General features: G+C 41.2%; 1 protein-coding gene across 1 annotated transcript in view; it reads right to left on the bottom strand.

Annotated features, from left to right (window-relative positions):
* FGF13 (fibroblast growth factor 13) overlaps nt 1–20,438 on the bottom strand; it is a 75,430-nt gene extending 54,992 nt beyond the window's left edge. The window contains 3 exon segments of the mRNA NM_001098892.2: nt 12,433–12,536; nt 17,908–18,018; nt 19,902–20,438. Of these exon segments, the coding sequence (NP_001092362.1) occupies nt 12,433–12,536; nt 17,908–18,018; nt 19,902–20,088 (402 nt within the window). The 5' untranslated portion in view covers nt 20,089–20,438.
* Nucleotides 20,439–27,201: the final 6,763 nt, after the last annotated feature.

Below are 27,201 nucleotides of genomic sequence, written 5' to 3'. Positions count from 1 at the left end.
CAGACACGACTGAGAGACTTCACTTTCAGTTTTCACTTTCATGCATTGGAGAAGGAAATGGCAACCCACTCCAGTGTTCTTGCCTGGAGAATCCCAGGGATGGGGGAGGCTGGTGGAGCTGCTGTCTCTAGGGGTCGCACAGAGTCAGACACGACTGAAGTGACTTAGCAGCAGCAGCAAAGCCTCTCAAAGGATGACTCAAGTCACCATTCAATGACGGCAATAACAATACTCCAGGAAATAACAATAATAATAAACACTCAATTAGGCACCGGTGGTTAAAGCAAAGCAAAACTCCAAACCAACTAATTGTCCATCTTCTTTCAGCAGGCTTTTTTATATCAGCATTTAGTCAGTTACAATAACCACCCTATCACAGCACCAATCAACTCTCATTATGGTTCCAATTTTTAAACTCAGGCAGCTCACAATTATCCTGACAAAAATGCCAAGTATTTCCCTCTTCCAAAAAAGAAGATCGACCATATAAAAAGACTATTGTATAAATGCTTCTATATTTGCCATAAAAAACACAGTGTCAAATATTCTGACAGAAAATTCTAAGCAAAATAACAAGAGAGTCTGAGCTTTAGGTGAGTGATAGAACCATTTAAAACCTGTTTGCAGAGCTACCTGAATGAATTATTAGCACAAATGGGGGAAAAAAGGCAATGATGGCAAACGTATTTGAAAAAGATCTGCCATCATATAATCTCCTCTACTGACTCACTGAATTCCTGTCATTTCATGGCATATCTTTACCACTATGGTGGCAACAGGGGGTTATGGGGCCTGGGCCAGGTCACCCGGACTGTTGAACCCAGAAGGTGGAGCGTCACCCTTATAGCCTAGTTGGAATTTCAGACCACTTATAATCTTGTGGAAGAAAGAGTGAAGTTTCCTTTTTCATTTTGGGTCCCTGAAACTGACAAGACTGAGGTGTCTCGACTGACAGAAAGTTCTGAAACAAATCTAGTCCAGAATTGTTTCAAAACCATCTGGAATTCTTCTACTTCTTTAATACTATCACTCCTCACCAGTTTGCTTCCATCTTTTGATATTATGATGGTACACAATTACAAAAACAGTACTACCATCCGCCCAGCTGGTTGTCAAACTTCCTCTCTGCATCCACACGAAGGTGACAGCTAGGAGACCAGAGCCCTTACCTCTTTGACAGCAAGAACCATGCAAATAGATGAATATCTCCACAGACAGTAAAAGACAAACAAAACACACCCTACCCCTCAACCTTGAGGTCAAAATCCACTAGTCTCACCAAGGCTTGAGAGGTTCAAGAAAGCTGCTGTTTGAGGGATGGTGAAAGACGAATTATGGAGATAAAAAAGCACCCACCCACCCCCGCACCCCGACTCTGGAGAGAGGGCATACCAAAAAAAGCTTCCAAACCATGGAAAATAAAACGCTGCTCTGTGTGCCCCAAGTGTGAACAAAAATCAGGCCATGGTCCAGAGCAAAGAAAAGCACTGAGCAAAACCAGCCATCACGGTCCCCTTGACCTCTTTTCTCTAGGTTAATTATTGGTTTGAATAAAGGCTCATGCCTAGATCAAAGACACTGGCACTTAAAGTGTTTCCTGAGCCTATTATCTTATGCGAAATTTAAGAATTGTTAGATTCAAATACCCTTGTGACATGCAAATGCTTTGTTTCATGGACTGCCCTACTGGAATCAGAACTTTTTTGGGTCTGAGCAAATGACTCTCTGGAATAGAAGAGAAGAAAGAAACAAAGTCAGTGGGTTAGGTGACTTCCCTTGCTGGTGAGGATATTACGAATGTAAATATAACAAACAGCTTCAATAAATGTGCTTTTTATCCATTTGCTGTCTCTAGTGGTTAAATACCTATCTAACCACCCACCTAGTCAGAAACAAGTGGTCATTTCCCTACCAGTGATCTTCCATGGCAAATGAGGAAATGGAGCCAGATTTTGACCCTACAATTTCCTCTTGCTCTGAGACCCCTCTTACTCAGTGACCACATCAATATATATTTAACGCAACTGGGTAAATTTCCACAATGATGCACCCTCCCCCACCCCCATCCCCAAGGACATTCAAATTGTTTCCCTATATGGAATTTCTTACAGTGAATTCTAGATTAAAAATATCATTGCCAGGAAATGGCAACCCACTCCAGTATTCTTGCCTGGAGAATCCCATGGACAAAGGAGCCTGGTGGGCTACAGTCCATGGGGTTGCAAAGAGTCGGACACGACTGAGCGACTAACACACACACACACACACACACACACACACACACACACGAGGCTGCCCAACTAGGGGAGAAACAGGTTATGTTGATCCCTCCAGCAGTAGATCAACTGTTTAACGATTAGGGCTCGGAACTTAGGACAAATCTCCTTATGTGCACTATAAACTCCAGCCATCGTCAGTAGAAATCAACGTGATCACAGGGCTGCCTAGTATCTGAGGATGTTGACAGATATCTGTCGTTGATTGGTTGATAAAGCTCTTGGGCCTATTTCAGGCCCAGATGTGTGACTGGGCTTTCTGAGACTGGAGGGAATGGAGGGAGGTTTCAGCACATTTGTATGTTAAAGGTTATGAATTAACTATTAATAATAGCTAATCTAGAAAGTATATAAATTAAACTATACTCTAATATAAAATAAAAATTTAAAAATTAAATAAGATATATGACACAGTATAAAATACTCAGCTTCTGATCTCTCCTAGGCTTTGCCTATAACTTCTTCAGTGGAAAGAGTCTGCAAAGTATTAACACTTGTATTAATGGTAAATCATCCTTATGATTGATGTGGGCAGGGGACCAGGGAATACTGTATATAATACTTTTGAGAATTTTTTAATCAAACCAACAAGCAAACACTTTTGTTGTTGTAGCCTTGCTGATTTGGGGGCCAGATTATAGCAATGGGTTTGTTATGCACAGGATTTTCTGTTATGCTATTTGCTATACACAAAGGAGTATACCTGTTGACATCTCATTTCTGAAAGCTATCACTGTCATTTTCTAGTGTCTCTTTGTCAATTATGACAGTGTCATGGGATGATTCATACCCTCCCTCTGTTAGGCATCTTTTCATCCTTTGGTATTTTTACAATCTATGTCCTAACACCTTGGGGTGGTTACTTACATTTGACTTTTCCAAATCTCTACAACAATTTTTTTTCTCACGTAAAAAATGGACATCATCTCTCATTCTAGCTACTTGTTTTATGCTGAGCCAGAATTCCTATAACATCTGAGGCCCTTATGGAAGGAGATGTAACATGGCTACTGGCTATATGTTAAATCTTTTTAAGAAATCAATTGAGGCTTTTCCAGTACTTTCACTTCCAAGACTGTCAAAAGCAGTTAGCATCAGAGAATCTGATGAATAACTTAATCAGAATTTTAGTACAGACGTGTTATCTATTCACACATTCAGCCTGGGCAAAACATATTAAATGTATTAGTCAGGGGCTTGCCAGTTATTAACCTTGGTTACAGCTATTATAATGATCAGAGAAACGCTTTCATTTAAAGTTTCCCTGTTCAGAAGTCACAATTCCCTTTAAGCAGTGTAACCATTTGAAACCAGTGCTGTTGCCTTCAATTTTTTTTTCTCATGTCTCAGTAATTCACTTTCTTATATAATCTTGAAATGTTAACACTTGCAAGGAAGGATGGAAGGTTAAAATTGGCCCTTTTAACTTATTTTAAATATTTCAAAGGCTTGACAGAAATAATGTGCTTTGTCCTTATTCTTTATTATATACATCTTTACTAATTTTAATAAATATTTATTTAAAAGGTAATTTTTGCTGGGCATTGCCTCTCTGACTAAGAGGGAGGTGGAGAAAAATAAAACCAGTTATTCCTTAATGAGCATAGGATTTATTAGGCAAACTATTCTTAAATATAGCTTTCATGGAAAAAAGGATAATAAGAAAAAGGGTCTTGATAAGCTCTGTGTTTTCCTATCACACTGTAGATTAACATTATACTAAAAAAACTATACAAACAAGAAACAGGGACTAAAAACAATGCCTATACCAAGCCATGAGATTCACTGAATGATTACATAAATATTAGCTAAAAAGTCTTTTTGCTCTGTTTTATAAAGCTATCAAGCGTTATCAAATATGTTGCTAGAGCAATCTCTAAAGGTATTACACATTTGGTGGCAGGGTATGTATTTAAAACTGAATTATTTTAGGAATTCCATAATAATTCATCCTGTAATAGCAACAGAGCTATGAACATAAAATTGGTTTCTTTCATTATCTTTCATGTGTTGTGGGTGTATGCATATGTGTACATGTGTGTGTATTACCTCCTTACATCTAGTTTTACTTGCTAAAATTCTTCTTTGTTATTCTTGCCAGTTATTTTATTTATTAGCTCCAACAGACTGGCTTTTTTTCCTAAAAATATGAATTTAGCTTCTGAGTTAAAGCCATGAGACACTCTTTTAAATATGTATCCCAATGACCTTTCATTTGGATTATTTTTTCAACTTGGCCTCAAAAACAGAATTGAGAGCCAATCTTATTCTATTTAGCTACAACTACTATTGTTTCCTTGATTTCTGAGAAAGTACTATCCTCAGTCATTTTCTCCACCTAAGAAATGAAAGAGCTTCACCCTGAATAATTTACCAGTTTGGTTATTTCTTTTTTTAGGGAGAAAAGAGAGAAGGCCCTTGACTTTGAAGGCACAACCAACCCAGAATCATCTTAATTTCACATTCAAATAATGCCAAGCTAGATTTTCTTTTCACATTTGAATGAAATTTCCATTAACTGCAAAGAGAACTAAACATGTGAAATAATCTGTGACTTAGGAAAATGTGTTTTGGGTTTTGAAAATTATGCTGAATTCACCGGTATTCTGAAGGAATACCTAAGATGAATACAGATACTTTGGTATATTTTTCACTACAATAATTATAATGACCTCTAGTTCAATAGTACCAATATAATAACTGCAAGCCTCTTCAAAACATAAAATTTGCTCTCCTTGAGCTAGCAGAGTCATTTCATTAACAAATAAAATGTGCTTGTTTTCTTTGCCTTTCTTCCTGTAAATAATCCCATTGGTTTACATTCCCATTTTATTGATACCACTCAGAAATAGGGATGTATGCGTATAATTACCCTTTACAACCATTAGTCTGAACTGAAAAATGTCAATCAAAAATGTTTAATCCCACAGCCCGTGGAAACAAAAAAGTTTTCCTAGATGTGAGTGAGTGAAAGTCGCTCAGTTGTGTCCAACTCTTTGTGACTCCATAAACTATACAGTCCATGGAATTCTCCAGGCCAAAAATACTGGAGTGGGTAGCCCTTTCCCTTCTTCCAGGGGATCTTCCCAAACCAGGGATCGAACCCAGGTCTCCCACGTTGCAGGAGGATTCTTTACCACCTGAGCCACCAGAGAAGCCTTTTCTAGAGGTAGGTACCAAAATTTGGAATCTAAGTTTTTGAGTCATAAACACTAAACATAAACTAATGTTTTAATTAGAAGGTAAAATTTGTGTCTACTTGTTTTGTAGGGAGCGCTATACATGATGGCTACTGGCTATATGCAAAATCCATAATGATCATTTTCTTCTGCATTGGATATGATAGTGCTCATGTTCATTTGAAATGTATTTTCTTTTATAACCGAGTTAATCCCACTTCCCTAAAGAGCAGTAATGTTTAAACCAGTGCCCTTTCACTAATTCTATTAAATTGAAAAAGTCTGTCATAATAACCCCAGAAATTAAATTATACAAACTTGCTGATATACAGATTTGACATAACTCAAACATTTTACATGCTACAAATGTTTTGCTGGGATACCTTCATCACTGTGAATTGATCGATGAATTCATCTAAACTTTAACATCCTTTCTGTATTAGAATATGGGCTTGAGCTGTGAAGCCATATCACTGAAAATTAGATCTTAAATGTCACATACTAAAATCAGAGAAACTAAACAAATCTGTAAAAAGAGTAAAGTTCTCAGATGACAGCTAAATGTCCTGAACATCTGAGGCCTCTTAATATAAACAATCCCCCTACATACAGTATGAAATCAAAACATGTATCAGAATGCATTTTAATTTACCTGGACAATTTAAATTTCCATTAAATAATGGAATTTAAGCTTAGTGACTAGAATGCTGAACCCAGGAAATTTTTGTTGTTGAATTGCATTTTTTATGACACTTGTTCATTTTGGGGAAAATTATTAAATTTTCTCAACCTCAAATTAGCTTATAGTAAAATTGTATGGTCTATCTAAAAAAAAAAACAAAAACAATGGTCATTTCTCAGTTTATGACTAATTATCCTAATTTTTCTAAAGAGATTTGGGATACCTGAAAATATTCATGTTAAAAACTGCATTCCTTGAGCAAGTATTTACTCAAAGTGGTCTCCCCAATGGATTGTTTGCCTAGTTGCCACAAAATAAATTTAAAAAGCAAAGAAACTATACCAAGTGGAAAGTCAGTCAACATCTTGATGGATCATCAAAATTAACATCTGTGATGGGAAAGAAGAAACTTGCTAAGTTTAAACTAGGTAAAAAATAATTCGATAGAGAAGGAAAATGTCCCCTTAATTCAGATCCCAAGTCTGCCTGGGCCCACGGGATCAGTAACACACACTGCTTCATTCCCATTGCATCAAGCTAACACTCAGGGAGACCTGCTTTCTGGTCTTGCATCTAGTTTGCCCAGGAACCATAAACAGCAGTTAAAATCACTCTTAAAAGTCCTCTCTAGAAATACATGAATAGAAAAGTTTTTGCCTGTCAAAGGATTTCTACTTATCTACACATTTTAGCTACCCCTACAGTAACCCAAGCAACACTGTGTACTTTGGAAATGGAAAACAAGTGTTGATGAATGAATAATAATTAGGCAGGGAAAAATGCTGTTACTAAGTTCTGGAACATTTCAAAATCAAAAGATAATGCTTTGGGCTTCGGCTTTGAAATCTTTACTATCTTGTCTCTAATACCTGTTATTATTCCTCTATTAAATAGATACTAGGACATTAATAAACACTTTTACATTTAAGACTTGATTTCCTTTAGTTAATGTTTATTTCAAGCAACTTTGAAATATGTATAACAAATAGCTTTATATGAGTAAGTTTTGAAGAACTCTCAAAAGCTTCTGTACAACTCATTATTCTTTTTTTTTCAATTATTCTTGGTAAAGGAAAAATCAAAGGTATGAACAAAGTTCTCTATACACAATGAATAATAATTTCCTTACAGTTCTAGAAAGACTTAGTTATATTCAAGGACAAAAGTAAATATGTTATGAAATAATGGCTAATTATGATTCTCTGTGCCACAGATGGTTTCTCACTGCCACTTGAGCCTACATCAAGTCTGCCCCCATGGCAACAAGGAAAAAAGGGAGGGAGGGGGAAAAGGTGCAAAAATCCTGAGATTAATCATGGAAAGCAAATTGCTCTCTGTAGCAATAACAACATGGAGGTATTGTTTTCTTTGTTTAATGGCCAAAGGGGAGTAAGAAAGGGCAAAAGTGTAAAATTGAATTTGAAAGAAATCAAGGGATGTAGAAGCAGAAATGCAAAAGAAGACAGGAAACAGAAAAGAAAATAAAATAAGAAAGCTCTTCCAAGGATCAGCATTTTCTTTCATCTCAAGAAATAGTCCTTCAGAAATGTAAAAGCAATTTGTTTGCAAGAACAGAAAAAGATCAGTTTCAGAAATTTCAGATATGGGACAGAGTGTCTATAAATGCATGGTTTCCAACTTCACTGGGGGTGGAGGTGGTTCTCAGTGCTACTCAGCAATCATTTCCTTACTTGTGTTATTAGTGGTTTTCCAACCCAGGCTACACATTAGAATCAGCTGGGGAGCCTTAGAAACTATTCCTACACAGACTCCCCCCTCAGATATTTTGATATTATTGGTTCCTATTTAGCACACAGAATGGAATTTTCTTAAATGTCCTCAGGTGATCCTAATAGGTAACTAAGATTGTGAACTATCATCCAACCAGGGGTCAAAAACCATTTTTTTAAATAAAGGACTGCTGCTGCTGCTGCTGCTGCTAAGTCGCTTCAGTCGTGTCAGACTCTGTGCGACCCCGTAGATGGCAGCCCACCAGGCTCCCCTGTCCCTGGGATTCTCCAGGCAAGAACACTGGAGTGGGTTGCCATTTCCTTCTCCAATGCATGAAAGTGAAAAGTGAAAGTGAAGTCGCGCAGTCGTGTTCGACTCTAGTGACCCCCTGGACTGCAGCCCACCAGGCTCCTCCGTCCACAGGATTTTCCAGGCAAAAGTACTGGAGTGGGGTGCCATTGCCTTCTCCGTTATAAAGGACAAGATAATAAATAATTAAGGCTTTGTGGGGCAACTATTCAACTCTGCCTTTGTATTGCAAAACTTTTGAATGGGTGTGACTGTGTCCCAGTAAAAACTTTATTTACAAAAATAGTGGTAGGCCTGATTTGGCCTGTGGGCCAGTTTATCCACCCTGGTCATTAGACTGTCTCTTTCCTCTCCCTTTTTCTAAAACCACTGTTGCAAACCTTCACCCTGTGTCATCCTTATGCCTGATTTTAGCTGATTACTCTTTATCTTGCTTCAATCATCCAGCTGGGAAATTCTTCAACTTCCTTGTCCATCACCTGCAGATTCAGTGCACCTATGTTGACACCTGTCCTCATCGATTTACTGTAGAAGCAGCATCTCAAGGTGAATCTGATCTTCCTCACATATTCAATTCCATCACTCTCTCTCTGACTCCTTTGAGACCCTAAGGATCCCATCTCCTATGTCTTCAACATCTCCATCTCTACTGGCTCTTGACCTTCAGCTAACAAATATATTTAAGAGTCTTAGGCAAAGAACCCTCAAAGCCTTCTTCAATTCCGTGTCCTCCTCTAAATACTCACTCGTGTCTCCCCTTCCCTTAGACATTCTACAGCTACTGCCTGTCCTGTCTCTTCCCATTCACTCTTCAAGTCACTGCAGTCTAGCTTCTGTCTCTACTACTCCACTCAAGGTGCTCTTATCAAGAATGCTCAAGACCTTCATATGGTAAATTTCTAGTTCTTGTTTTATTTGTTTTCTTTGAAGCATCTGACATTGTTGACTCTTCCAAAAACCCTCTCCCCACTTGTTTTTTACAATGCTATGGCATCTGTCACAATTTGTTCTTCTGTTGCAGGGCTTCCATGCTATTATTGCCTAATATTATTTGACAAACTCTTTTTTTGCTTCTCATGCTATGTATTCCTCAGCTATTCTCATGGCAACAGCCACCACCTACATGTGATAACTCTCACATTTTATCCCTAGCTCACACCTCTTTCTCAAGCTCTAGGGTCATATATTCAAATACCTATGCAACCTGTACTTGGGTATCCTTTTTTTCCTACTATTGTTTTTCTTTATTCTCCATCTTGGTTAATCGCTCACCATCAACTCAACTGCCAAAGATATAATTCTCACTCTCTTTCAGGGACCCTAATAATACTGTGCACATTTTAAACAACGTCTACCTGAAGATATTTCACTTCTATCTGTGCAGTGGATGGCAACTATATATGTTCAACCATACATGGTGCTCCTGTTTTCCCTCCAAATCCAAACAGCCACCAAATGCTCATGATTCTACCTCTGAAATACCTCCTGAATCCATCTCCTTTAGCCCCTGCCACTGCAAATGTTTTAAGGCAGACTTTACTCAGCCCTCACCAAGATATTTTTGATAACTTCCTAACAGATTTTTTCCTTGCTATAGCAGTAGCCTCTGTTTCCTGTTCCTTCTTTTCGCTTCCTCCTCGGGTCACTGTCCAATCCTATTTTCTCTAACAAAACTGCCTGCCATATTTCAGGAGTAAAAGTGCCATGATTTTACGTAAGGGACTAGTGATCCTTTCTCTTTAGTTACCCATTCTTCTTGACGAGATAAGATGTCATTTGGGCTTTTTGGTCTTGTGGTGCTAAAATCACTAAGACAGGCCAATATCCTCAGAGTCGGAGTGCTACACTTTAAATAAGATGATAATAAATGAATCACCCACTAAGGATGGTGATCAATGTGGTGATGGGACTCCAAGTCACAATCAGTAAGAAGTAATGGGAAGAATCAGAAGATTTATCCTGGAGAAGATTCCAATTCTTTCCTGGAGGAGATGAATTTGGATATCTTTTCCTCTGAACTCCAGGATTATCAATCAGACATCTCTCCTCCTTAACCAAAATATAGCTTCTTTTCTTTAATAGGAAATATTTAAGATTTCTTTTCCTTAATGGGATATGTGTACAAAGAGACCCATATTTGCTATAGATTAGCCTGCCTACCAAAGAAAGGAAGCCCATCCATCTACAATGCTGAGTCCCCTGGAAGGCCTTCCTTAGAAATGAGCTCACATTGACATTTACCATTTGCTAGAATAATGGTCAACTTGAATGGTAGGGTATGAGTTTTGACATCAATTCCTTCCATGTAATACTCTTGCCCTAATTTTCTTAAGTAGGAGCATGTGTCATACTAACTAACTTACATGACATTTCTCATTCTAACTTAAGTATTATTTCCAAACTGTTTAAAAACATTTACTATTGCCAGATTAAAAAAAAAAAAAAATCCAATCCTCTCATCAGGGCACCTCAATGGTGACCACAACTCAGGGAAATTCTGGATGCGTTACCAGTAATGACTTCCTATGTCATCTGCTATTTACCTTCTCAAAGTATGCCCCATGTATTCCATTTAGTTCCCATGCCTGCACAGGAGTTGCAGAAAGCAATCATTTCTTTTATGAAAAACCTACCTTTGCATCTGGTCCTGGTGAGGTAGTCTGTTGATCTAAATAAAGTTAATTAAAATACTTCATTGTTAAATTACCTTACCTCAATGCACAAATCTGAAAACAAATCCCTTTTCCTATTGTTTTTAATAACGTGTGTGTATGTGAGTGTTAGTCACTCAGTCACATCTGACTCTTTGCTACTCCATTGACTATAGCCCGCCAGGCTCCTCTGTCCATGGAATTCTCCAGGCAAGAATACTGGAGTGGGTTGCCATTCCCTTCTCCAGGGCATCTTCCCGACCCAGGGATAGAACCTGGGTCTTTTGTACTGCAGGCAGATTCTTTACCATCTGTGCCACCAGGGAAGCCCTGCTTAGCCATGTATTTAATAAACTGAAAGATCTCATTTAGTTTGAGATACATTCAAATCTTGCATTTGTAAAAAGGATAAAACCCCTGCATTTATTTAACAATAAGACAGTAGAAATGGCCTGATGGGAATGCTGATAGGGACTGATATTTGAAGATTATGCTGCTAATCTTTTATTGTAAAATCTGAAATGTTCTACCCCAGTTTACCAAATGAATGAGCCCTTTGGTTCTACTCTTTCTCCTCCCCTCTTTCTCATCCTAGCCTCTGAAAAACAGAGTTATGCTTTGCTTTCATCATTTCTAAGAATCTTTCTACATACCTGGCTTTGAAATAAATTTAAGGGACAGGCCAGAGCAAGAGTGTTTAAAGGTAACCACTTTTGCACTTTGAGGAATAGATATCTTTAGTTATGGTAATAGACTGCTTCAAGGCTATCTAGAAGAAAGTCTGACAAGCAATTTTCTCCATTTTTAACATCTTATCCTTTTCTTAGACTGTATGAAATTCAAAACAAAGATTTGAAAAATCCATATATTAAGTGGTTTCCTCTAATCAGTAACTAGATCTACTGCTAACAGTAAAATCCTAACCCTGGCACTGTACCATTTTTGCCTATATTTAAATATAAAATTTTAAAAAGCTTAATGTGGCCCCAGGTTCCTAGCTGAACTGTTGTCTACATTGCTTATAAATTTCTTGAGAAAAGTTTCACTTTTTACTCCATTCATCACAAACTTCTAAGAAAAAGCCAAGCTGGAATTTGTATGTAAGAAGAGTGTACTTGATGGAAAAATAGTACTTAGAGATAGCAAACATGACCTAATAGAACTGAAAGGTAAGATAAAGAAACACTTCTGAAACTGTTCTTTGTGTCCTAGAGTTGATTTGAGGAAGTGGTCTTATTAATTTCCTTAGGAGTAAACATGGATAGATATATGTTGAACTGAGTTGTACAAATGGCTTTGCTTTCCACAGTTGCAAAGCAAGTCTGCAAGATAGACATTTGGGTTGAAAATAACAACCCAAATGCCAATGTATGCAAAAATGCTTAGTGAGTCTTTGAATTTTCTATCAAAAATGTTAGCTTCAAATGATTAATTAGTAATACATATACTTTCATTGGAAATTAATTTGTCTTTTTTAATATTTCCATCCAGAACACTCCTCCTTGAATTACACAAACCTGCAGTGATAACACATATGTAGCAATTTCCCTTCATATCAGATGAAAACTAGAATAATCAAAACATGAGCACAGTGAAAGACTTACCGAGGTGTACAGGTATCCCTCGCTGTTCATTGCCAAATACAGCTTGGTTTGAACTCCTTGAATAGCCACCACTCGAAGACCCACAGGGATGAGGTTAAACAGAGCTGCAGCCAAAAACAATGTGAAAACAAGGTTACAATATCAAATTCCATAGCTTTTCAATGTTTCCAGCAGGGCTCTCTGGTCTTTCAAAAGTAAAGTCTGCTTGGTAAGAACATTCATATATGTACATATGGATAGATAGATATGGATGATAAAGCCTCTTCTACCTTTCAGTACCCTCAATTCATGGTTGTAGTCACATAATGGGGATGTAATTTTCAAACACCCTGGAGAAAATGGAAGGTAATTCCATGGTTTGTACAGTGTTGGAGGTGGGGAATCTTGATGCTTCTGAAGTGATCCAGTTCCAGGAATTAGTTTACATATTAAATAACTTTATCTTCAACAAACCAAGGTTTTAAACTGCTCTCTTAGACAACTGCTGAGATTCACAGACACAGATATGATCTACCAGTTGGGGAGAGATTCCTAGAATCTTAGAAAAGACAGTAGTCCAACTCTTTCACCTAAATTATCTGTATTATTTCTGACACAGTAAAAAAAAAAAAGAAATCCAGGACTTGAAAAAAAAAAAAAAGTCACATTTTGGAATCTCATGTTCCCAGAGTAGTATTTCTTAAAGAACATTTTTTTAAGATGGGGTTCAGAGGGGTCTTAGCTTTTAGTCTCTGGGAGCAAAGGTTATAGGAATAAAAACAACAAACTTGAGAGTTTTATTTAATTTTTTTTCCTAAATAGTTGTAAGTGGGCAGCTGGCTGGTGCCAAAGAGGACTTCATTTCTCCATTTGAAGGTCTGATTGCGTGAAACTTACATCCCGGCTGTCCTCACAATCACACACCACTCACTGGAGAAAACCAGTGGGTGTCTTCCCCCTACCAGCTGTCTACTCCCTCCTACACCAGGAATAAAAATAAAACAGTACATTTTTAAAACATAGTGCTTGCCACACACATCTTTTGAAAATAGCCTGTGCACCTTTCTCTCAAGAGTCCTAGACCAATGTTGACGATTTTTGCTTTGGTGTGTAAGTTTATGGAGGATGATAAATCGGTCTGCTATCATTTCTGTGAGCAAGAACGTAGTCACCCCGTGGGCAGGAATATTTTTTCTCAGATCTCTTATCTTGATGTATATATATTCTACTGCAGTAGGTGGAGTTATAGAGATGAGAAATATTAATGAAGAACTCAATATTCCTTGGTGAGCCTACAATGTACCTTTCCCTTAAAATCAGGGTGTTACCACAGAGGAGCTAGGACAGATTGTATGGTGCAAAATGCAAGTGTTCCTGCCACATGCTGCTGATGGCACTTCATTCAATACTCATCATATTAAAAGCTGTGCCCTTCTGTTATGTGAGGTGAAGGAAAGGAATTGCACAGATTGCAAACTAGGATCTCATGCTATATTTGACCATGCAGTGCCCAGGAATGAAGTCTGATCTTGTTCAGCATGTCATGTATTTGTTCCATCTCTTTCTGTGATGGCACCTTGCTCACGGCAGGTGCTCAACACACATTTGTGGACTGCTAGCAATCTGTATGGTGAAATCATGATATTATATTTTTGAAATGTAATAGATCACGGTCCCATTACATAACAGTTCAGAGGTTTAAAATTCTGATATCTAAGAAATCAAATGAAATCAAACAAAAACCTCCTTATGGGTTTGGCTTAAAAGGCATAGCACTAGACAACTATAACACCAGCGTATGCTGGAGTCCTAGTTTAATCAAACTAATAGATGATGATCGATGACAGGTAATAAAGGATATTTAGAATTGTTTCTAGAACTCCATTGTTTACAATATTCTGAACCTTCTTAGTTCCCTGAATACAGGTGGTAACAAGCAAAAAAAAAAAAAAGAGAAAGAAAGAGAGAAATATTTGATTTTCACCATGTGCCCCAACTACTCTGACGTGTGTTTTAATGGGCAATAAAATGTTTAATTCTCAAACATCAGATAGCAGTAGAAGGAAGAGAAGCAAAGAATATGAGTAACCCATGCCCAGGATTATCTATCCCTGAATAATGGTATGAACTATACAGTGGCACACGGATTTTTCACTATGTACCATAGATATCTGTGATGCCCGATTCAAAAATAAAAAATACCACGCTAAAATAAAAAAATGAAGAAAACAGCAAAAGTGGAGAGTGACTGGTGATACCAGTCCAACTGTTTTTCTTTAGACATTTAATATCATAAACATTTAAGATCATTAAGATGAATTTATGATCAATTAAGATCATAAACAGGCTTGTCTGTCTAAAGGGACAGTCTTTCTAGATAAAAATGCAAAGAAATTATTACATCAAGGGTGATCTTGCACAGATTAAGTATTCTCCAATATGCCTCTGTTTCTCTAAATCTGGAGTACTTCTTCATGGACTTAGGATATTATTTTGATTAGGATGAAAATATGCTAAGCATGAGAAGAAAACAATGGATTTTATGTGTGTATCTAAAACACATTCATTAAACATCTGATCTCTCTTCTTCCATTTCTGTCAAAATTTTGAGGAAGAAATAAAAGGGCCCCATTTCTTGTCTCCTGTTGTATCTACATAAAAACAAACTCCTTGTACATTGAAAGACCCATTTTTCTTAGAGATGTGCACAGAGTTGGCACTCAGTGTTTGCTTAATACAAAAAGGAGGCCATCTTTTTGTTTATCAGTTGGGTTAAGATCAACTTCTCAAAGGGAGCAATTTAAAAAGTATATATTAATGTTGATCAGAAAGACTTGACCCATTAAATTGGTAACACTACTGGAGGTTTGAAAGGAAAGTTGCCTATTCTAACATGGCCCTCACTGAGTCCAAGGCAGATATAATAAAACTGCTCTCATGAAATGTCTATCATCTTTTCCTTTTCAGGGGGCAATACATAATTTACAATGGCTGATTTGTTCATGGTGAGATTTTACTGGACTGATATTTACCATTGTAATAAAGCTACCTAAGGTTAGCTTAAATGCATAATACCAAATATATGTTTTCAGAAATAGATGTATCTTGGTAAGTGTGAATTGATTTGTTTTATCATGATCTGGCTTATCATGTCAGAATTAAAATATCATAAAATCAACCAAGGTGAACCAAGTGAGAAAAAAATATGATGAAAAACCCTAAAAATTAAGAAAAATATAAACATAAATAACAAGGATGCATATTAAGGAAATAGTATATTAACAAAATAAATAATGAATGCCAAGAAAATTGCTTGGCTTTAGGGGGGAAAAAAGAATACATCTACATAGTTAGACTTCCATTTTAATGATGATCATTTTAATGATCACTTTAACCATTAAGTATTCTTGTTTCCTGATGACTTACACCCTACAATATACTCAAGTGGGAAGACAAGCTAGCCCGCCGGCCTCTGATCATACTTGGCAGCTGGGGCAGAGTCAAGCCCCAAAGGCTTGCTATTTCTTTTGAGACACTTTTCATTTGTGTGCTTCATCTTATGGTAACACTCACCCTTGGCTGACTCACCTCTCATTATTTCATTCTGCCTAAACACAGATTCTGGCTCTTTTAAGGCCCAACAATATCATTAGTATGCAGAAATGCCATGCATATCAGTCAGTTATAAGACAACCAGGAGCTATGCATATGCAGGAACTGAAAAGTAAAACTGACTACCTGAGTCCACAGTTAAGAAATGGAGCTTTATTTACATACACACGTGTGTGTGTGTATACGTATGTGTCTATGTGTAGATATATGTGTGTGTGTATAGTACTCTACAATGACTACATACACTGTGATCTTGAGGTGTGTGCCGTATCACTGCTTATACAATAAATGAATCATCCGGGTTTTTTTTCCTTTTCGGGAAAGGCATGTGAACATTGGACCCAAAATAAACTTTTCCACTGATTTCTGCACTAATCTGCAGAAAATGTTAAAAGTAACTGAGGGAAAACCTGACTGGGTGGGGGTCATTAGCAGCTGATCATCAACTTCCTCTCAGTAATGCCCAACGAATCCGTTTTGCTGAGGCACTTTGGAAAGAGGAGCAGCTTTGTTGTTGTTCAGTCGTGAAGTTGGGTCCAACTCTTTGCGACCCCATGGACTGTAGCAATTCATGGGAATGTTTTATGATGGACTCACGTCTGTTACAGGGGAACAGTAAAACCCTCTAATTAGCCTTGACTCATTTTTTCAAATAGAAGACTATACCTGAAAGAACATCTAGCATACTCATTGTAGAACTGCAACAGTAACAGCATTTTGCAAAACAGTGAAGAACGATAAAATCGTTTATATATGGAACTTTTTCATCCTAGGTACCCACAGAGCTTTCTTTAAAGGTAATTAAAGGTGACTTCCTCTTGAGGTCTTGCCTTGGTCATCAATCAGCCCAGGAAGCTTTCTTAAAAGATGTGAAACTCTTTTAACATTCAACATTGGAACCCTTGTCTATGGCTTTGCTCTCTCTAGCCCTGTACCTCTGAAAATGCTGCAGAGAACTTGTTAGCTTTCAGATGGGCTTTTCTTGGCAATGGCACAATTTCTGGGAGATTAATGAAGTCTGAGGGAAATGAAATATAAATTATGGAAAATTGGGAAGGAATTGTGAGAACTAGGTGATTTAGCCTCATGAAATATTGAATATGTCTACAGCAATCTTCTAATTGCAAAAAAAAAAAAAACAAAAAACCACCAATTATCATCATTGAAGAGGGTGTCACTATTAAGGAGTTCATGCATTTATGACTCCAAATAAATAAAGCCTATCACAAAAGGTTATATAACATCTTGGAATCATTATCCTTCAGTAACTGGAAATAAAACTAACTTTCTTTTTGATGTGTTTCTCTTTTAGGTTCACCATGATGGTCTCCAATTTGGTCTTGACTTAAACCATGACTAAAAATAGAATGCTCAAAGAAATCTCTTTACCCACCTGTGGAAGTATCTCAATGTTAAAATCCCAATTAGTCTGAGAATTATCAGTGTGTGTAGGGCAGGGGGAACAGAAGTGAAAGCTTGTAATGATGAATTCTCCTGACATGAAACCACTCTTCTCTCTTGGGATGAGACCGGTGCTTAAGAGTAGAGATAACTGTGCTATTTCAGGATCAGTGTGGGGGTGAGTAAATTTTCTGTGGGAAAAAAGTAATAAAATCCAAAGGACAGCCATAAATCTATCCAGATTACCATGGAGATGACATTTGGATTGTTCTTCAGATGGTGTCAACATTATTTGCTACCGTTCACTATTTTAGATATTTTTATGTTCCCCTTCCTTTAGGCTAACCTGCTGAAATGGGATTATATAGTGCTGACTCTATTTTGGATTCACTTCGGGATTAAGCAGGGTTGTTTACATAAAGAAAGAAAGAAAGTGTCAACAATATGTTGGGATATACTATTATTTATTTTGCAGTCACTTACTGTAAGTGCTGTCCTCATCTTTGGTGCCATCAATAGTTCCATCTGCCTGCAGCTGCAAGTGGTAACCTTGTCGACTGTATAGTTTGGTAACTATACCCTTAAGCTGAGGCTCTGCAAAGAGAAAGATGGTTGGGGTCAATTGATAAGTTGTGCACATATGGTTGAAAAGACTTAGAATTCGAATTCCATTTACAAATTTTAGTGGAAAAAGGTCAAACGACACTTTTTATAAAGAGTCCTCTGAAAAAAGGAAAACAAGCAAACAAACTGCAAGTTTCAGAACCAACCTTCAGACTGAAGAAACATTTGACTGCCACCTGGTAACATTGGTAAAGCCCTAAAGCTACTGACAGCAGAGACAGTTTCTGATGGCGTGTCCTTTGGCTTACAGAGTGGCACTTCATCTCATTGAGCATTCAAAATGGCTTGGCAAGTGGCATATTCTGCCTTTTAACAATGTGCCACTTCTCATGCGGAAGGAAAAAGAGAAACACTAAGATGAGATTTAGAGTGGTTTTCCAAGCAGGGACCAAAAACACACCAGCAAAAGTTTCCCTCAGAATTACCACAATTGGAATAAAGCATCCCCTCCATTCTAAGAAGGTTAAAAATGCATAAACAACCTGGAACCCCATCAAAGGATTTCTATTTAGAAAATTGAGCCGCCATACAAAAAAGGAGGGGAGAGAGGGAGAATAAAACAAACATATTAATTCTCCTTAGGGGAAAATGCGTGCAAAGAGCCGGGGTTTTGTTGGTGGGGAGGAAAGAAAATTAGTTCATATTTATTTTCAAATTTAGTATCAGAAATGTAATTATCCAAAATATGTGCTCTCAAGATAATTTTCAATTATGAATCACCATAGATTAATGAAGCACCTCATTTATCAATAACCGCCATGCTATCCAAAATTTGCTTTTATTGAATACAGACACCTGCACTGAAATGATATTTATGTCATTATTCAGACCACATAATCATGCTGTGCCACCGCTTAAACCTGTTTCAAAGCAAGCCTAATTTACAGCCCATTCCTTAAAAACTTCGAGCAAGCAGAAAATTTATGTCTGCATGTTCATTCCAGGATGTGTAGAACGCACAAATAGCGAAATAACAGACTGATACGTCAGAAATTCTGTAATATGTATTTAGTACAAGTAAGAAAATTGAGTAAAGGATCCATTTGGTTAAGAAGAGCCCAAGAAGCTGCTTCTTCGCCTGAAGGTAAACCTTGACGCAACCCGACACCTCGAGCTGTGTGAATTTCCCCTGGCGCCGGAACACCGCGCTGCTCTTCTCACTGAATTGGTTCAAAAGGACCCACGATCTGGTTAAATTCTCTCTTCAATCCTGCATTTTAGGAGCAAGTAACCAACCAATTTGACTAGTCGAACCAGATCACTAAGCTCTCGGCCACAGGTTCTAGGAATCCACCCCCTCCTCTCCAGCAAATATTTCAAAGCTACACCACAAGTCTGTCCCAGTAAGCTTAAAAGTGACCAAAGAAACAGAATGCCTAGACAGCGGAAGCCCAGGGTCCTTGGGGGTAGAAGCTGGGAGGGGAAGGGTCAGCGCTTCGGGGATGAAGGCCAGGGAGGGATTCCCCTCCCTGGAGGGAGGGGTGGGCAGGGGTCTGCCCAGCTCCGCGCCTGCAAAACACGCCATACACACGGCTGCCCAGAGCGCCCGAGCTTGCACACATGTGGCCTGTCTGGAAGCTGATGGCGCGCCCGCTGGGCAGGGTATGCCCCCCAGCTCTGCGCCTGTCCCACGGCAGTTGCAATGCAGCAAGTCTGTTACTGTTACGAAGGAGGCGAGAGAGGGATCGCTTCCCACGCACGCAGACCAGCTAGGTGGCCACATCCGCACTAGATGGGCCACCGACAAACTCACCTCCGCTTCCATCCACGCCCCCCAGCCCCCTCCACACTCGTAAAGTACGGAGAGAGGGAAAAAAAAAAAAAAAAGAGCCAGCCAAGAGCCCCCTTCCAACCTGGTCTCCTTCTGCGCCTCTTCTTGGAGCCGAAGAGTTTGACCCGGGAAAAGACGTTTAACTTGTTTTTGTCGCAGCTGGTCTTGCCTTTGCTGGGGCTGCTGACACACTTGCAGGCGTTCGATTTCTCGCGCTCGCGGGCTTGTCGCTTCTGCCGGATGAGCGAGCTGGCGATAGCCGCCGCCATGGCCACGACGCCCACCACCACCACTTCTTTCGCGGCTCCTCTCCGGGTTCGCCTCCTCCTCCCGCGCCTCCGCCGCTCGCCCGGTCGGACTCGCGCCTCCGCCGCCTTAGTCTCCGGAGCCGGCGCTTGCCCGGGCTTCTCGGCGCTCGGGCTTCAGCCGAGGAGGGGGCTCAGCATCCCGGCCGAGCTCCTCCGGCGGTGGTCCGGCTCCCGCGCGGGCGGCCGCCTTGCCTGGGTCCGAGCCGACGCCACAGCCCAGGGCCGGGATCGCGGGCGAGACTGGCTGGCAGGCGGTGGCGGCAGAGCGGCGCTAGTGCGTGCGCTCGGCCCCTGCGCCCGGAGGACACTGTGCGAGTCCAAGTGGCTCGGGTCGGAGTTTGGCGGCACCCCCCGCCCGGTGCCGCGCGGAGGGGGCCGGAGGAGGGAGGCGGGCGGAGGGAGGGAGCGCGGGCGGGAGAGAGAGGCCGGGAGCGCGGGCGGCGGCAGGGAGGGGGGGATGGAGGAACCGTGCGGGGTAGGGGGGGGTGGGGTTGGGGGGGCGCGCCCTCGCCCTGGCCCCTCCGAGCCTCCCACTAGTCCTTGCAACTTCTTGGCCCGCCGATCGGGAAAAGTTGGCCCGTGCCAGCTTTCCGACGCGGCTCAAACAGGTAATGGCCTCGCATCTTCGCTGCCGCCGCTGCCGCCGCTGCTGCTCTGGGCGCGGCACCGACTCAGTATAGGAATTCTGTCGCCGCAGGCACCCTCCGGAAGAGCGCGACGGCCTCCCGCGGCCCCCTCCCCCGGTGGCCCCTCCCTCCCGGAGCCCAGCCCGCTGGCGCCCCGCCGCCGGCCGCCCCCACCCGCCCCATCCCCCCAAGTCCCCGGCGGGCCGCTCGGGCTAACACCTGTCGGGGCTCCGGCACTGCCCCATCTCCCAAACCCTCCTCCCCAGAGGAGCCTCGGGCGGAAACAGTGATGGAGGAGACACCGGGATGAGGCACTTGGGTTGGAGGAGCGGGGAGGGAGGTGGGGGTTGCTTGGAGATGGGGGATGGCGGAGTGGGATGTTCTGTTACTGGGTAATTCTGAGTTGGCCCCATGACGCCCGGGCTGGAGCCCAGTGGAAGTTCGCCAGCCCCTTGCCCCAGGCTGGGACTCACAACACGCACTCCCCTCCTAACACACTCGCTGAGGTTTTTCGCATGGCGACACTTGTAGCCATTCAGGAGCGAGGCCGGGGCTCGCAGACTGGTTCAGCCTCCCCCCGCGGCAGCAGCAGAAGCAGCAGGCACTGCAGAGCTGCGCCCGCACACCACGCTGCCACCCAGTGGTTTTTGCTGACTTTTCATTTCAGGCCAGTTTGTGCCTTCCGAACCCCGTTTTCCCTCTGCGCCCCCTCACTGTTCAGTTCGGCTTTGGGATCCACGCAAAGAAGTCGTGTACAGAAGCAGTATCTGAGAAATGCAGAGCTGAGCCTTTCTTTAAGCTCTGGCGCGTCTCCAGTATCCTAACTTCTTCTTCTTCTTTTTTTTTTTTAATTTCCCCTGCTCCTCAAGCTCAGGCAGCCTGCCTCCCTCCAATTCAGGAATCAAGTGTGGCTTTTTGCTCGCCTCACTCAATTCACAAGTTCTGCCCCATCTCTTACTTGATTTCTATGCCAGAAAGGAAGCCCCTCAACAGTAGGTCGGCTCTGACATGGAGCTATCACTACTGCTCTGTCGACTAGACCTCCAGCTCTTTTCAGAACTGCTGTAGATGCAAAACCAAACGCCCAGGCTCTGGTCCTTTCCTGAGCTCTTGGGCCTGAGCCTCAACTAAGAAACTGAAATTTTCAGGCTCCTTACTTTTAGCCCGTCAGAGTTAAAGCTCTTGAACCTTCTGTACATTTCACTGCTCCACCGGGTAAGCTGCTGCCACCTCCCTTCCACCTTTCCCCAATCTTGAAGTGTCTCTTGCTCTACGGTAAGCACAACTGTGTCTGCTGAAGTGCACTGGCCTGAAGGTTGCAGTGACTGAAATGGATAGACACGGGACAATGATGCCCAACAGTCTGAAATTTCTTGCAGGTTAGTCTACTGCTCTTTTGTGCTTTGCATTTTCCCAAGAGAAAAGGGAGGACAAGGTAGAAGAATTTTAGCATCTCAAGTCCACTGAAGTATCTTTAGACTTTAATTCATGGGGAAAAAATCCTGGGACTCTGAACGCCTTAAAAATTGGGACTGGGTTTTGGTCACCACTATATTCCCATCCCCTGGCATGTTTCCTGTCACATAGTTTAAGCTCAAGAAAAGTTTATTAAAAATAATTGACAAGTGACTGACTGATACTGATTCTGAAGGGTACAAAGATGTTTCCTGGCTCAGAAGGTATTTGATTTAAATCCCAACTACAATGAAGGGAAATAATCTCCCCAAAAGAGGGGTTGAAAGCAGCTCTGACCAGGACCAAATATTTGGGGTGTGGGATGGACAGTTAAGAGGTTCCTACTCAGTGTGCATGCTTTTACCTTCTGCTGTATACTGCCTTCAAGAATCCACCCCCCCCCCACTACCACCACAAACCCACCTTTTTTCCCTCTTGTTTCTTTCTTGGGACCTTGCACCAAAGCAGGCATGACAAAGCTAAAGAAAAACAGAGTCCTGATTCAGACAAGGGACAGAACTTGGGAAGAATAAGGGAATGGTACTGAGAAAATAATGAAGGCTTTCCCAGGCTCTTCCCACTGCTTCTCCACCAGGTCAGCACTCACTGTTTGCTTGTCTGAATGTCACTCACAAGGTATTTGCAGGCGGGATTTGAGGTAAACAGATGTAGAGAAGACTTCAGGGATATATAATGAAGAGAAGCAGCGCACCATTACAAAGACTCAAACACAAACAGGTAAATATATCAACTCTTTTCCTGACTCGTACCCACCACCCCAGGCTTTTTTAAAACATATTAATTAGAGAATTAAACTCTATGCTATGAACACATGAAACCACTGGGTCAAAGCTGACAACCGGATGATTCTCTGGGTATTTATATATATCTTTCTTGCTCTGACCTCTCTTGAAAAATGAGAGGTATAAGGGGAACCAGAGTCTCTCCCTGTCCCATGTCCCTGTCAGCCCATAAAATGTACTTCTGCTGATTTTTATCCTCCCTTTATCCTTTCAACTCCATGGACAGGAAAACAAATGACATGTGATGGGTAAGACCAGACATAGGGGTCTCTAACTCTTTGTGATCTGTCTACAGACCACATGCGTGCTCTCTCTTCCATAAGAGAATCTGAGGGCTGTCACTGGAGAGGGATCATGGCAAGGGAGGAGGGTGTTGGGGGAAGTGGTCGGGGTGAGGGACTGAAGGAAACCTGTTTGCACTTTGGGTCCAAATTGTGTTGTACAATCACTTTAACCATTAATGGAACAGAGCTTTTCATTCTTTCCTGACTCTCCTGTGTCTTTCTCAGGTGCTCTCAGAGAAGTGTGTTAACACAACAATGAAACCCTCAGAGGAGACCTGTGCTAAAAACTCATTCATCTTGAGAAGGCAATAATGAAAGAAAGACTTGCAGGTCACCCTAGAGAAGCATATTTTGCCTTTCCTTTCTGTCTCACTGCCACCCCAGACCAGCAGTGTGGCATTTCAGTGGAAGGATGAATCAAGGACTTTCCTTTAGTGTACATGCATGCTCAGTTGCTCAGTCGTGTCTGACTTTCTGTGACCCCATGGACTGTAGCCTGCCAGGCTCCTCTGTCCATGGGGTTCTCCAGGCAAGAATACTGGAGTGGGTTGCCATTTCCTCTTCCAGGGGATCTTCCCAACCCAGGGATCAAATCCACATCTCTTGAATCTCCTGCATTAGTAGGTGGATTCTTTACCACTGAGCCACCTGGGAAGCCCTTTCCTTTGACACTCACTTCCAATGTGCCCTTTTCTCCTGTCTTGCTCTGTTCCTACCGGTTCACCCTGCACCCTTGTTGGGGAACTTCCCAGATCTCCTACAGATCTAGAGTTTCAACTCTTCCTGCTTAACTCCAAGGCTCACAACTCCTCTATGCTAGGTGGCCCTATTCACCGCAACTCCTCCCAGACCTTTGATACTCACTGCACTTTCCACCAGGCTCTCTCCTTCATCTGACTCAGGAAGAAAAAATTCTTGGCTCCTTTCTCCAAGTCAACTCACAAAGAGTTCTAGCCTGAGTGACAGGGGGCACAGGTCTGAATCTCTACCACTGTGTGACCTTTATCATGTCAATGCCCCTGTTGGGGCTTCAGTTTTCCCATCTTTAAAAGCATCCTTGAAACATGATAGATGGCTTTCCAGTTGTATCCTGCAGAACCCAAAGAGTAGAAGGATGTAAGTTCCCTCACCTGTGTTTCAATCGTAGCACTTCCACTTTCCTCACTTTTATATACTGGAACTTGTACATATGATTACTTACAAAAAAATAAAAATAAAAATGATGACACTGCTGACAACAAAGCATTTGAAAACCTTGGGATGAGATGTTCTAGAAAGTCTTCTTGACTCTGGGAGCCTATGATTTTTGCACCTGTGCCCCTATTCCTCCCACCTTTTCATCATGCCCTCCTCATACTTGCCCTCTGCCCTTTCTCTCCCCATCCCATTAGAATATAAACTCTACATGGGAATCTCAAAGAAAAATCTGAAAGTCTCTTTGGCTCCATTCCTCCTGGGTTCACTTGAGAAGCAGGCTTTGGTATTCTTTTCAGGGAGAGGTATGTGAACTACTGGAGCAGGGAAGTCTGATCGTGGTCTGCCAGTCTCTTTTGGCAGGACTCAGAGGAGCTGGAAAGAAGCTGAGGGGACCTGCTCTCAAGAGGCACCTCCAGGAGAGAGACAGAAACCCGAACAGATGTGACTGTGATGAGTAAAAACGAGAGAATTGAGACAGCCTAATCAGAAGCAGCCTCAGTACTTTCTGAGCAGGAAGGAATTGGCTGTCTTTCTGAAACTCAGAAAAGATTTCAAACACCCTTCCTCCGTGAAGATAAACATAATCAGAGCCTCTTGCTGGTTGGCTCTGCACCTTCGCTAACAGTCCATCAAAACATCTAAGTGACAAGTTACCAGGTCAAGGACTGATGATGAACTCAAAGGGAGGGCGCTGGGAGTGGGAGGTGGATTCAAGTGTACCAGGGCCAAGCAACACTGGAATCTTGCCAGTAGCTGACTAGGGCAGCAGAGGGGATATTGAAGAGACTGGGTAGCAAGTACCACTTTTTGTGGTTTATTTAATTATATCCAAAAGCCCAGAGAAACGACTGGATAGAAATACAAATGAGGAGATTAGAGAAAAGCCATTAGCAAAAGCTCTTGCCACATAACTCCAAGCAGAAAGAAAAATATGATTTAAGGGAATCTCGTCAATGTCACATTGGAATTCTAGAGACAGAAAGAGTGACTACTGTATTCTGTAACATAACCTGACACATTTACTAGCTGGCATAGAGTCTCTCCTAGTCAGATCATTTGGGGGAATTCTGTTTTGGAAACAAAAGGTCTACAAAATCAATTTTTTGGCAACTGATTGGCTCTCCTTATCCCCATTCAGAATGAAAAGCCAGGGAACCCTAGGCTTCTGCTGCTCTAGACTAGTTGGGTTGGTCTTCATTGCGTCCTATTTCTGAGATCATTCTCTAAATGCTTAAGCTGTAGAACGTACTGAATCTACCTCTGGTTTATATTTAAATCAAAAAATAGATAAATAAAATCTGTGGGGAACACACTAATTGATTCTGATCCTTATGAAGAAAAATCCTATAACCCATAAAAATTTCATTGTTTCATAATTTATGAACTTTAAAATCATAAAGTATCCTGATGGAATTAATCATACCTATGAATTCCACTCTTTCACATTTAATTAGCCATAACAGCAGCAACATCAAGGGTTCAATGCCTCTGAATATCTGCTTCAGTTCAGTCGCTCAGTCGAGTCTGACTCTTTGGGATCCCATGAATCGCAACACGCCAGGCCTCCCTGTCCATCACCAACTCCCAGAGTTCACTCAAACTCATGTCCATCGAGTTGATGATGCCATCCAGCCATCTTATCCTCTGTCGTCTCCTTCTCCTCCTGCCCCCAATCCCTCCCAGCATCAGAGTCCTTTCCAATGAGTCAACTCTTCGCATGAGGTGGCCAAAGCGTATTGGAGTTTCAGCTTCAGCATCAGTCCTTCCAATGAACACCCAGGACTGATTTCCTTTAGGATGGACTGGTTAGATCTCCTTGCAGTCCAAGGGACTCTCAAGAGTCTTCTCCAACACCACAGTTCAAAAGCATCAATTCTTCGGTGCTCAGCTTTCTTCACAGTCCACCTCTCACATCCATACATGACCACTGGAAAAATCATAGCCTTGACTAGAAGGACCTTTGTTGGCAAAGTAATGTCTCTGCTTTTGAATATGCTTTCTAGGTTGGTCATAACTTTCCTTCCAAGGAGTAAGTGTCTTTTAATTTCATGGCTGAAATCACCATCTGCAGTGATTTTGGAGCCCCCCAAAATAAAGTCTGACACTGCTTCCACTGTTTCCCCATCTATTTCATATGAAGTGATGGGACCAGATGCCATGATCTTCGTTTTCTGAATGTTGAGCTTTAAGCCAACTTTTTCACTCTCCTCTTTCACTTTCATCAAGAGGCTTTTGAGTTCCTCTTCACTTTCTGCCATAAGGGTGGTGTCATCTACATATCTGAGTTTATTAATATTTCTCCCAGCAATCTTGATTCCCGCTTGTGCTTCTTCCAGCCCAGTGTTTCTCATGATGTACTCTGCATATAAGTTAAATAATCAGGGTGACAATATACAGCCTTGATGTACTCCTTTTCCTATTTGGAACCAGTCTGTTGTTCCATGTCCAGTTCTAACTGTTGTTTCATGACTTGCATATAGGTTTCTCAAGAGGCAGGTCAGGTGGTCTGGTATTTCCATCTCCTTCAGAATTTTCCACGGTTTATTGTGATCCACACAGTCAAAGGCTTTGGCATAGTCCATAAAGTAGAAATAGATGTTTTTCTGGAACTCTCTTGCTTTTTCCATGATCCAGCGGATGTTGGCAATTTGATCTCTGGTTCCTCTGCCTTTTCTAAAACCAGCTTGAGCATCTACATGTTCATGGTTC

This window comes from Bos taurus, unplaced genomic scaffold (genome assembly GCF_002263795.3).
Source record: "Bos taurus isolate L1 Dominette 01449 registration number 42190680 breed Hereford unplaced genomic scaffold, ARS-UCD2.0 Super-Scaffold_1723_ScbfJmS_2085, whole genome shotgun sequence".
NCBI lineage: Eukaryota > Metazoa > Chordata > Mammalia > Artiodactyla > Bovidae > Bos > Bos taurus.
The sequence above is the reverse complement of the archived record's forward strand: the minus strand, read 5'-3'. Positions and strand labels throughout refer to the sequence as shown.